The sequence below is a fragment of the Oryx dammah genome, unplaced genomic scaffold (assembly GCF_014754425.2).
Source record: "Oryx dammah isolate SB20612 unplaced genomic scaffold, SCBI_Odam_1.1 HiC_scaffold_4, whole genome shotgun sequence".
Taxonomy (NCBI): Eukaryota; Metazoa; Chordata; class Mammalia; order Artiodactyla; family Bovidae; genus Oryx; species Oryx dammah.
The window spans coordinates 54,949,067-54,961,814 of record NW_024070188.1 but is presented as its reverse complement, the minus strand read 5'-3'; the positions used below and the strand labels follow the sequence as shown (position 1 = coordinate 54,961,814).

General features: G+C 37.6%; 1 protein-coding gene across 2 annotated transcripts in view; it reads right to left on the bottom strand.

Annotated features, from left to right (window-relative positions):
* Positions 1-12,748, bottom strand: part of LAMA2 (laminin subunit alpha 2) — a 676,446-nt gene that overhangs the window by 97,151 nt on the left and 566,547 nt on the right. For both annotated transcript variants that reach the window (XM_040238873.1, XM_040238874.1), the window contains exon 41: positions 11,714-11,816. In XM_040238873.1, coding sequence (XP_040094807.1) covers positions 11,714-11,816 — 103 coding nt within the window. The remainder of the gene's footprint in view (positions 1-11,713; positions 11,817-12,748) is intronic.

The following is a 12,748-nucleotide window of genomic DNA, read 5'->3' as shown; positions in this document are numbered from 1 at the left end:
CCTCCCACCCCATATCATCTCTCTGGATCATCCCCGTGCACCAGCCCCGAGCATCCTGTATTTCAGGTTATTTTAATATAAAATTATTTAATAATAAGAAAATTGATTTAACTTATTGGCATCTGTATACAATATATTTCAGATCAGATTATAAAATATATATTTATATGTCCATGTGACACACAAATATATTTAACAATTATATTTTCTCTGGTATCTAATCTTTATTTGACTTAATTTGATGGTTTTCTATGGAGAAAAACTTTGAAAGATTTGTTCTTTTATTGCATTTATAATGATACCCTCTTGATGTCACTCAAATTAATGTCATTATTTTTAAAACTTTATTATCAAAATGGACACTGAATTAGCTTTTAAAAATCTCAAATAGATATGTCTGTCAAGCAGAATCTCCCAACTTTACTAAACATCACTTAGTAATATTTGAAAAAAATAAAAATCAAAGGAATGAAAAAATAGCCTCTGGCACATTTTTGTTTTTTTAATAGAGAAAATAAAATTTTATAAATTACTTTAAGTAGACTTTATATAGGTATTTTTTCTTGCTACTTTAGCATGCTTTCTTTAACATTAAAATATATCATTTACTGTGGAAGTGGAAATGTCAATCACTCAGTTGTGTCTGACTCTTTGCAACCTGATGGACTATAGCCTGCCAGACTTCTCTGCCCATGGAATTCTCCAGCAAGAATACTGGAGTGAGCTGCCATTCTCTTTTCCAGGCTATCTTCCTGACCCAGGGATCGAACATGGGTCTCGTCCCCTGCAGGCATAGTCTTTACCATCTCATCCACAGGGGATATCAGACAATGTAATATTACTAGTATAAATTGTCCAGCTTCTCTCCACTAATTTTTTAACATGTTCAAATGTTGTTAGTTTGTATATAATATTGTATTTTATAGCAGATAAAAACCAGGAGTGACACAAGAAAGATAACAATGGTGTGAAGAATGATGTACTAAATAAGGTACTTGCATTTTATACCTGGTTGTGCTGGTTAATTTGTTTTCTCTGTGCAAATATTTTTGTTTTTTCATTTAAAGAAGTTAAAGAAAAAAAGTAACTTGAAATGCTGAAGACCGTTATCTACCAACACCGGCTGTCGCTCTCATCACTTTCCTGGTACCTAGAGTGGGCAGACCAGGAGAGACTACATCTCACTGAACAGAGCAGAAGAGTTTTGATTGGACTGTGTGTCCATCCCTTGTAGAGACAGTGCATCTGGCTTCTTGGAGGAACAAAACAAGCCACTGGCAGCTTAGGGAACAATCTTTGTTTTTATTGGCTTCATCTGGGAAGACTAGCAAAGGGAAGGGAAGATAGATGGAAGATTCTTAACTATCAGTGTTTTGGATGTGATAAAGAGTACTGAACATATTAACTAATGATCCATTCCATTTCATATTGGGGTTTTATAGGCAGACAAATTACACCACTGTTATACCACAGTAATATAAGCACATAATATTGTTGGAGGCATCTGCTTTTAGGTTCCAAGCCAAAGACCTAACATCATAGAAAAATAAAGCATAAAATATTCCAGAAAAACATGGCTCTAAAACATCAATATGTTTGTTTCAGTCACTAAGATATTATTTGCAATGCTAGTCCTTCAAAATATACTTTCCAAGTAATTAGATTTTCTCCTCTGTCAATCACAATTTATCTTTCTTTTAATACTTCTGTTATTTTCACTGTACTAAAATAAAATCTTTGAATAGGTTATGGAAAAAATATTTTTTGAAATAAAGACAATCTCACTATGACTGTGATATCCATACAAATTCCCTGAGAATAGTTAAAGGCTGTTCTTTTGAAATTAATTTAGAAGTCTTCATCAATTAAGGAAATGGAACAGTACAAATTTCATTTCTTAGTTTCTTGATTGGATTTGACTTTTTAAACAATGAAACATTTAAAATGTGCTGGCAAGCAAGATATTCATGTATAACTGAGAAAACCATTAATTTAAAGGGCATCACTTGGTTTATACTATTCTATGAATTCTGATAACAAATACTGGCTGAACAATCAGGCCAATTATTCAGAACAAAGACTGATTTGAGGAACATTGTTACTGCCATTCTTCAAGTTTCAAAGCAGTAATTTTGTTCCTCTGCTTTCTCTACTAGAAAGTCAAAATGGGACTATTCTGAGCCTATTCTGATTTCTTTGTTTCAGGATTTGACTCTATTCTCTTCTTAGTTTATCCTTTCTTATACCCTGATCATTTTTCTCTGAAGTACCTTTTGGAATTTCTCAAACCAAGTCTAAACACTTTATCACTTTATCAGTCTAATTCTTCAGATAAACAGAAGTTGTGTGCAGAAAACAATTGCAGATTTTAAAATGGAAAACTTATAAAATGTTAGCCATGCAAACCTAGGAAAATAAATGATCCAAGGCTGCCTTTAAATGGAGATACCCGAGGCAGAGGTTTCTATAATTAAAATGAAAGAAAGAACCCATGTGGTTCAGTTTGAATGGTAACATGGACAAAGAGAGAATTATTGGTAGTTAAGATAAATCCAATCCAACTCATAACTTTTGATAAACAAGAAAAGGAGCCAAATTATAATCCACACAGTGCTACCTTGCACACCTTTCTCTCCTTATTTCCTCACTTTTCATACCCATTAGCTATGGCTAAGTCACCTATGCTCTCTCAAGATACCAACCCACTGAACCTCAAAGGCTACATATACATGCTCTAATTTTAGCTCTCCCTTTCTCATGCACTCCCCACACATTAGAAGACAAATGTCCAGGAATGAGTTTGGCAGAGACAGAGCTCATAAACTGAGGGGAAAGAAGCAGAGCAGCCAGGCTGGACTGTGAACACGCCTGACAACATCAGTTCCCTTCGTTGTGTAGCCCTCAGTGAGGCAGATGTATTCAGAATGAAAATCACTAGACACATTTGCGAGTCACTTCCATTAACAATAGTACTGTTACTCATGTTGACCATGTTCCTGTTGCTGTGTTAAATGTATTAGCGTTTAGCTTACTTGGAACTGGTAATATTGAACTATGTAATAGTTCAAAATAAAGCTATTACAAGTATTTCTTTGATCATTGATGATGCATTCTTTTACTTATTCTAGCCATTAGAGAAAGTAGTATAGTGCAATGAAATAATTATAGGACTTAGAGTTGGAAGATATGGGTTCAAATGTCATTTCTATCCATTTTTACATGTGTAAAATGAAGATAACTTCATATGACTGATACGAGAAATCAGTTGAAGGATGTATGAGAAAGTATTGGATATTTTATGCAGTTATTAAAAGGTAACAAAATAATTCACATTGGTTTGGTAATTCACATTGGGTTGAGAACTGCTTTGGTATTTTTGCCAGTTTTCAGTAATGTTATTCATGATTTACTTTCTCCTGTGTTTAAAGTGGATCATCTAGAATCTAAAGTTGTTTAGTTTCCTTTTATATGTTCTTAATATATAGCCCCCATTATCAACTAAATATAAGAATGATTTTATATATTTTAATGGGAATGTTCTATTTTGACTATTCAAACATATCTAATTAAGTTCCTCAAATGCAATTTTTAACTTTTTTCTCACATAAAAGTGAAAGTCACTCAGTTGTTTCTGACTCTTTGTGACCCCATGGACTATACAGTCCATGGAATTCTCCAGGCCAGAATACTAGAGTGGCTAACAAAGCAGAAATAAATACCTTGAGAGAATCTCTCATTCATAAGGGTGAAGTTTGTAGAATTGTTTTTAATATTGAAGGGGTCTAGTTAAATGGAACTACTGCAAATTACCATATAGATAACATTTTGCAAATAAAATTTTCATTATCATGAAATTTGTCTTATGAGCTACTACTTAAACTCAGTATCACTTTTGATTTGCTTCTTAATCAAAAAATGGAGGAATGACTTCTCTTTTAAGATGTTTTTATACAAATATTTTACAAAGTAACCATCATGTTTCATCTTTTGTTGTAGAGGCTCCTTCTGAATTGTTGCTGTTTACTCACCCAGTTTTGTCTGACCCTTTGCAACTCCATGGACTGCAGCACACCAGCACACCTCTCTGTCCCTTACCATCTCCTGCAGTTTGTCCAAACTCATGTCCATTGTGTTGGTGATGCCATCCAGCTATCTCATCCTCTGATGCCCTCTTCTCCTTCAGCCTTCAATCTTTCCCAGGATCAGAGACTTTTCCAATGAGTCAGCTGTTCACATCAGATGACCAAAATACTGGAGTTTCAGCTTCAGCATCAGTTCTTCCAATGATTATTCAGGGTTGATTACCCTTATGATTGACTGATTTGATCTCCTTGCTGTACAAGGGACTCTCAGGAATCTTCTCCAGCACCACAATTCGAAGGCATCAGTTCTTCGACACTCTGCCTTCTTTATGGTACAGCTCTCACAACAGTAAGTGACCACTAGGAAGACCATAATCTTGACTATATGGACCTTTGTAGGCAGAGTAATGTCTCTGCTTTTCAACACACTGTCTAGGTTTGTCATAACTTTCCTGCCAAGAAGCAAATGTCTTTTGATTTCATGGTTGCCGTCACCATCCACAGTGATTTTAGAGCCCAAGAAGAGGAAATTTGTCACTACTTCCATCTTTTCCCCCTCTATTTGCCATGTAGTACAGTGGTCATGTATGGATGTGAGAGTTGGACTATGAAGAAAGCTGAGCGCCGAAGAATTGATGCTTTTGAAATGTGGTGTTGGAGAAGACTCTTGAGAGTCTCTTGGGTTGGAAGGAGATCCAACCAGTCCATTCTGAAGGAGACCAGCCCTGGGATTTCTTTGGAAGGAATGATGCTAAAGCTGAAACTCCAGTACTTCGGCCACCTCATGTGAAGAGTTGACTCATTGGAAAAGACTCTGATGCTGGAAGGGATTGGGGGAAGGAGGAGAAGGGGATGATAGAGGATGAGATGGCTGGATGGCATCACTGACTCAATGGATGTGAGTCTGAGTGAACTCTGGGAGTTGGTGATGGACAGGGAGGCCGAGTGTGCTGCAACTCATGGGGTCGCAAAGAGTCAGACACGACTGAGCGACTGAACTGAACTGAACTGAACTGAATGGGGCCAGGTGTCATGATTTTTATTTTTTTAATATTTAGTTTTTAGCTGGCTCTTTCACTCTCCTCCTTCACCCTCATCGAGAGACTCTTTAGTTCCTCTTTGCTTTCTGCCATTAGAGTGGTATCATCTGCATATCTGAAGTTGTTGACGTTTCTCCTGCTTATCTTGATTCCAGCTTATAACTCATTCAGCCCAGCATTCCTTCTGAATTAGAGAGCAGGTTAACTTCTGCAGTGCTTTATCCACAGTTCTAAAGCAGAGCGTTTGGAAGAGGTAAGGGATCTGTATGAGGTGAAAAACCTTGATTTTGACCTTTCTGGTAATGAGAGATTCCTGCAATGCTCATCCATTCACTCATTTATCAAACCTTTGTTAGGGCCATGAATGTCAATGAGTCACCTCTACACCATGGCAAAAGACCAGTGTTTTTATCCAGCAGTGCTTAAAAACATCATCTTTGGAATCACATTAACTTGGGCTAGTTAAAGTGTTGGCTGTACTATATGTATGCAGTATATTCAAACAGAATTTCTTTGACTTAAATGATTCTGTTGCAGCTTCCCTGGTGGCTCAGATAGTAAAGAATCTGCCTGCAACCCAGAAACCTGGGTTCAATATCTGGGTCAAGAAGATTCCCCTGGAGAAGGGAATGGCTACCCACTCCAGTATTCTTGTCTAGATAATCCCATGGACAGAGGAGCCTGGCGGGGTACAGTCCATGGAGTTGCAAAGAGTGGACATGACTGAGCAACTAACACTTTCAATTACATACAAAAATGGTTAATTTACTACATTTTATAATATGTGATTACTCTGTGCATGCGAACTCAGTTGCTTAGTCATGTTCAACTCTTTGTGAACGCATGGACTGTAGCCCACCAGAGTCCTCTGTTCATAGAATTTCCCAGGCAAGAATACTGGAGCAGGTTGCCATTTCTTTCCTGACCCAGGGATCAAACCTGCATCTCTTATGTCTCCTGCATTGGCAGTTGGAGTCTTTACCACTGAGCCACCTGGGAAGCCCTTGATTACTCTACATAATTTATTAATTGTATTATATTATATTATGTTTTTACCTTTGACTGTTTTAAGAACATAAGAGGTAAAATTTATCTCAAGTCACTTTACTGTAATTTTTCATCCACTGACATGAACCTGCCCCCATCAACCCCACCACTGAGTGCAGGATCCCAACACTCGTACTGAAGGAAGAGCAGCTGAGGAAGGAAGAAAGCTGGGTGAAATCCAGAATCCCATTCTTGTCACTGGCCTCCTTTCAATTGATTTGATGAGGTTGCTCCACCCAGTCTTTTCACGCTGGGGCACACCTAGCCCTCTTCCATTACATTTTTCCTATGCTTACCTTTTCCCAGTAGCTGTCACAAGTTTGGGATGTGTCCTACCTCTGATTTCCTCTTTTGCCCAGACATATCCCTTACATGTACCATGCAAGGGAACCTCTAAGATCAGTAAATAGGGCCTGTGTTTACAGGAAGGCATGTTCCCGGGAAACTTTGTCCTAAATAAAAAGTGCCAAATCAGTTCTTGTTTGCCTTGGGCTCAGTGCTTGCTAGGCCCTCAATTGCCATTTGCTTGCAACTGAACATGTTCTTCCTCCCAATACCAGATTATAGCTGAAGCCTGAGGAGAGGAGAAAAGAGGGATTTGTCTGGTGGCATGTCTACTGGGCTTCCCTGGTGGCTCAGACATTAAAGTATCTGCCTGAAATGTGGAAGACCTGGGTTCAATCCCTGGGTCGGAAGATCCCCTGGAGAAAGAAATGGCAGCCCACTCCAGTACTCTTGCCTCAAAAATCCCATGGACCGAGGAGCCTGGTAGGCTACAGTCCATGGGGTTGCAAAGAGTTGGACACCACTGAGAGACTTCACTTTCACTATCATCTGCAAAGTCTTAAGATATCAGGATAGAGGACAGTCCTCTCCTCAGCTAGTTGAATGAGAAACCAAAATAACCAGACATCAAAAACTCCATGTGGTTCCTCTAGGACAAGCTCCAAAGCCTGAGTATGGGTTTGCAGGCTCCTTTTGTTTTGGCCAGCAAGGTATTCTAAAACAAATGTAATTTAAATACCTTTAAGTAAGGCCAGTACTCTCTGGTTCTAATAGTTTCTGTCCTTCCGTGTTTGGCCCTTATTTTGCCACTTCTCATTTAAACTCTGAAACCGAGTCTAACTCTATTTTAATTTCTCAATTTTCTCTATTCACACACTGAAGGAGGAACTAAAACTCTGCATGAGGAATCAGTAATTCATAAAGGAAAAGATTAGTTTGCTCTCGGACTACAATAGGCTAGGGGATCCAGGGTTGGATTTATCCATTTAATCCAAAATTATTTTTTTGTCAATGGAATGGTTTTTTTGTCTTTCACTTGCATACTTTGGGGATTCTGGCAAATGGCAGTATGAAAATTATGCAAATATATATACACAATATAATATAAATATCATAATATATATTATGTGTGTGTGTGTGTGTGTGTGTGTGTGTGTGTGTTAGTTGCTCAGTCATGTCTGACTCTTTGTGACCCCATGGACTATATATAGTCTGCCAGGCTCCTTTGTCCATGGGATTCTCCAGGCAAGACTATTGGAGTGGGTTGCCATTTCCTTCTCCAAATATATATTATATATATATACATATATACACACACACACATACATACTGGTACTTCTCTGGTGGCTCAGAGGTTAAAGTGTCTGCCTCCAGTGCGGGAGACCCGGGTTCGATCCCTGGGTCGGGAAGATCCCCTGGAGAAGGAAATGGCAATCCACTCCAGTATTCTTGCCTGGAGAATCCCATGGACGGAGAAGCCTAGTAGGTTACAGTCCACGGGGTCGCAAAGAGTCGGACACGACTGAGTGACTTCACCTCACCTTACCTCACCTTACTTCTCTGGTAGCTCAGTTGGTAAAGAATCTGTCTGCAGTGCAGGAGACCCTGGTTTGATCCCTAGGTTGGAAAGATCCCTTGGAGAAGGAAATGGCAGTCCACTCTAGCATTCTTGCCTGGAAAATCTCATGGTCAGAAGAGCCTGGCGGGCTATAGTCCATGGGTTGCAAGAGTCGTATACGACTTAGTAACTAAACCACTATACATATATATATATATATATGTATGTATGTATGTATGTATGTATGTATATATGTATATGTATAATATTTTGGCTGTCCTATGTGGCTTGTGGGATTTGGTTGCCTGACCAGGTATTGAATCCCTACTCTTGGCAGTGAAAGCATGGAGTCCTTACCATTGGACTGCCAGGGAATTCCCAACAGGAGTCTGTTTTTAATAATATAAAAATACTTTTATTTATTTATTATTGGGAGAGAGGGATAGCTACTTTATTCAGAAAGCCAGCAGACTGAGAAGATTAGTGTCCTGCAAATTTTAATTCCTAAATCATACTTCAGTTTAATATCACTACAATATTCCTGTTTATTCTGTTGTATCTAATCTGAAATAATAACACAGACTCTTAACAGGTTAGTAATTGCAAGTGTGTTATATTCATGATCACAAAACCATTTTGATACACTTGTCTGGTCTTAATGACTCAGCATCTGGAGGCTCACGGTACAGAAGGAAAATATGGATTAATTTGATTGAAATTAATTTTGGGGTAATTCTGGCACTGTTCTGTGTTTTAGACAACATCATATGTCATACAGCTCATTGATTCCATATCCTTGGGCTTGAGAATACATCTTTTTATTCAATGTGCATGTCATTCATTTTATAGAGACGTTATCTATTTGTTCCTAACTAATTAAATAATTTCACTTATTTTAAGCAAAGTTGAAAAGTAGGGTTAAATGAAGAGGCAAATGAAATTAAAAAGTTACTCTATATAAGATAAGGTATATAATTATATAATTTTAGTATTTTCACACTTCTAATATTTCATCCTCAACTTCAGTCCTTGCCCTGTACACATTCCATGAGAGCCTCACCTGGCTATTTTGTTTTTTGGACAAAATCCTTTGTCAATCTGCAAAGCAGTATTAATTTACCCAGTGGCATCAATTTATCTTCTAGCTTTTTTGGTCATCAATTTGTATCAAGCCCCATATCCATCAACAAAACAATTTTTATGTCCATGGACACTCAATCAATTTGATACAGACTGGTCTCAAATGGCAAATGTGCACAAGGGCAAATTTACTTTTAATAAATGTATACTCAAAACTTAAAGGCCAAACAAACTGCTCCTGGCAAGTTCAGGTTCTCTGAAGGCAAGAACAGCATAAAGATGGCAGGGAGCAGCTCCAAGTTATACATGACTAAAGCTCATGGACTAACTGTATTGTACTGACTAGAACCAAGTAACACATTAGAAATATGGAGGGTATACTGCCTCACCATTTTTATTCCTTCTAACTCCAGGCACCATAGAGAGAGAAATGACTAAATCTCTATTTTAATAGCTGCTGTCAAGTATTTTGCTCTGTAGGGCCTATTTCAGCAGTTCCTGGTGGTAATATATGGCATTTCCCTGATTAAGAGCCATTTTATAACTTGTGTAATTGGCCACAAATCAGGGGAATGTCATAATGTAGCAGGAAAACATTCCCATCTCCGTCAGAGCCTTGGCGTGGATTTCTGGAGGAATTATTACTTGAGTAGTTTGTGGGTTTTCATTACTTTAAATAATGTACTACCTGAGGTACAAAAAAGGGCATTTAAACTAATGAAACTTTCTGTCACCTAACCCTGGCTACTATACCTGTCCTTAGATTTCTTTTTCCCTTGGAGAAAAAAACTCTTAAAATATTAGATTCTTTTTTCATTTTTATAACACCAGTGTTTGTGGGGAAATAGAGTCAAGGACAGGGCTGAGAGCAGGGTGAGGAGACTCAGGCATTCACCTCAGGTGTGAAATTCAAAAGGGCCCCCCAAAACTCAGTGTTTAAGATAAAACGTTTTTATGTAGTATTTTTTTAAAATCACATTTAATTCAAAAAAGATCAATATGAGCAAAATATTAAAAATTTTAAATAGAAACAGAATCTAACTCTGCACTTGTGCGGCTGAACCTGTCTCACCTCACCCTGATCTCAGCTCTGGGCAAGTGCACTGGAGGGAAAGGCATGATGACCAAGTAATGATATAACCCAACTTGCCAAATTAGGAAAACAGGATTGACTCTATAGCTATTTTTCAGGTTGTAATAAATAGAATTTCCTGCATTGGATTATACATATAAGGGGTCATATTTTACCTATGATACACAATCCAAAGAATTTACTATCAGAGTGCTATCTATAATGGAGACAAAACATGTAATTCCATACCAGTCTATTTTGGAAATAAAAGACTATTCATTGAGAGCACTGGCAAATATAAATGATAAACATCTCTTTTCTTTCTAATGTTAGTAAAGACCAACATTATTCCTTTATTTTAAAAATATGCTTATTTTCTGAATTGAGATAGTCACTGTGATACTATACACCAAAATACAAAGCTAAAAAGAAGATCCTGCTACTGTCCTCTAGAAAATGGATGCTAGGTCTATGGCTGTGATGATTTGACAAGTCTATGAGAAAGGGGTGCACAGAGAGGAGACATGTAATTCAGATGGGGTGCCAGGCCTCCTGGAGATGATAACATTTGGACTAAATCTTGAGGGTTTGGTAGAAGGTAGTTGGCTGGGAAAAAGGGATGGTGAGGAGTTCCAAAGAGAAGAATGAACACTGCAGAACTTGGAGGTTTGAAATGGCAGCAATTTTTCAGAGAACATGAATATCTCAGTAAGTTTGGGGAGCTGGATGCAAGTCAGAAAAGGGGAAAGAATGAGACCAAAGACAGAAACAGGGGCAATTACATGAGAACAGGAGATATTTGAATGAAATAATAAATATAATAACTTATCTAGAATGTGGGCTGTATTGAATTTTTAATGCAAAACCCATATGATAATCAAGGCAGATATTTCATGCACTTTGATCTTTGAATTAGGAATAAAATGCACAAAAATGTATTTAAGAGGCAAAAACTTTTTGAGATATGAAAGTGAAGTCGCTCAGTCATGGACTCTTTGCGACCCCATGGACTACTGTAGCCTACCAGGCTCCTCTGTCTGTGGGATTTTCCAGGCAATAGTACTAGAGTGGATTGCCATTTCCTTCTCCAGGGGATCTTCCTGACCCAGGGATTGAACCTGGGTCTCCTGCATTGTAGACAGGTGCTTTACTGTCTGAGCCACCATGTGCCCCACTAAATCGAAAGCTGCATCTGCCTTATTCATTCATTTGTGAGCATAATTTCTAAAATCAAAAAAGGTGGCATTTGATGCTCTTTAAAATTTACCATACTTTAAAAATTAAAAGTTCCTATACTTAAGATACAGATGAAATGATGTTACAGAAATTAGTTTTAAAAATTCTAAAGTAATGCTCAGTACAAAATGACGTGTGAAGGCAAAATACAGTAAAACTGATAAGATAGTTCACTTTCACTAAATCTAGATAGTAAAAATAATCATAACAACCATGGTGCAACAATTACATTTTTCCAATAATCTGATAAAATATCCTACCAATTACAACTACAATTACACTGAAAATAATAATAAAAAGAGATCACACTAACCTTTTACATCATTTGCTAACTTCTTGGCTTCATTAAGAATCCCAAAGCTTTTCTGAAGAGAACCTTTGGCACCTTCCTTTAATGAACCCTGAGGACCTGTGGCCTGTGGGCAGAAAAAGAAGTGTCATATTTCTAAAACCAAACAATGAAGAAGTAGAGCTATCTTGCAGGCAGTTGGTACACCATTTACCTTTAGGAAAGCATTCTGAACTACGTATGCAGAATAATACAGTATCAGCACGTATTTGTGATTAAAGTGAGGAGATGAGAAGAAAGTCTAGAATAGAACCCTTGGGAATCCCAACATTTATTTAAAGGCAGGTACAGAAAGTGGGGCTAGCAGGGTGATTGAGATTCCAGAAAGGACAAAGAGAACCTAGGAGAGCACGATATCATGGAAATCAAGACTTACAGAAGTGGCTCAGAGTGTGATGACTGGCAGTGTTGCAACGTCGTAACTGGTCAGTACTATCAAGTGCTGTCAAATGGTCAAGCAAATTAAGAACTAAGCACATCCTTGACTTTATCCCTAAGTGCATTTCATTCAAGCTGTGGGGTAACTGGAGGAAGCATTTCCTGTCCCCTAGGTACTGAAATGAGGAAGAACAGTATTCCTTTTCTGAAGGCACCTACAAGTCCTAGGGCAAAATAAAACCTTCTAAATGACAGTCTCTGAGCCACAATCATCTCCTAGCAAAGATGGATTTGTTGAGGCTTGAACTAAGAGAGCTGACACAAAGATAAGAGAGTGATATGGGAAAAGGATTGCTTCAAATAAATGTTTAGTTATCCATTTTAATAATGTTTGCACTTCAAGAATCATTACATACCAAAAGATAAATCAAATAGGATCTTACAAATTTAGATCTTGTAAATTCTAAATTGGAAGAGTATTTCAGAGTGTAAGAAAAGCTAGAGAATGCTAAATACTTACTATTGAAGTTATAAATCTGAACTCAGGTTAGCCTAGACATAATACTATTCATTTCCAGTGCTTTAATAGCATTTTTTATCATACTATTTGAACATTAAACT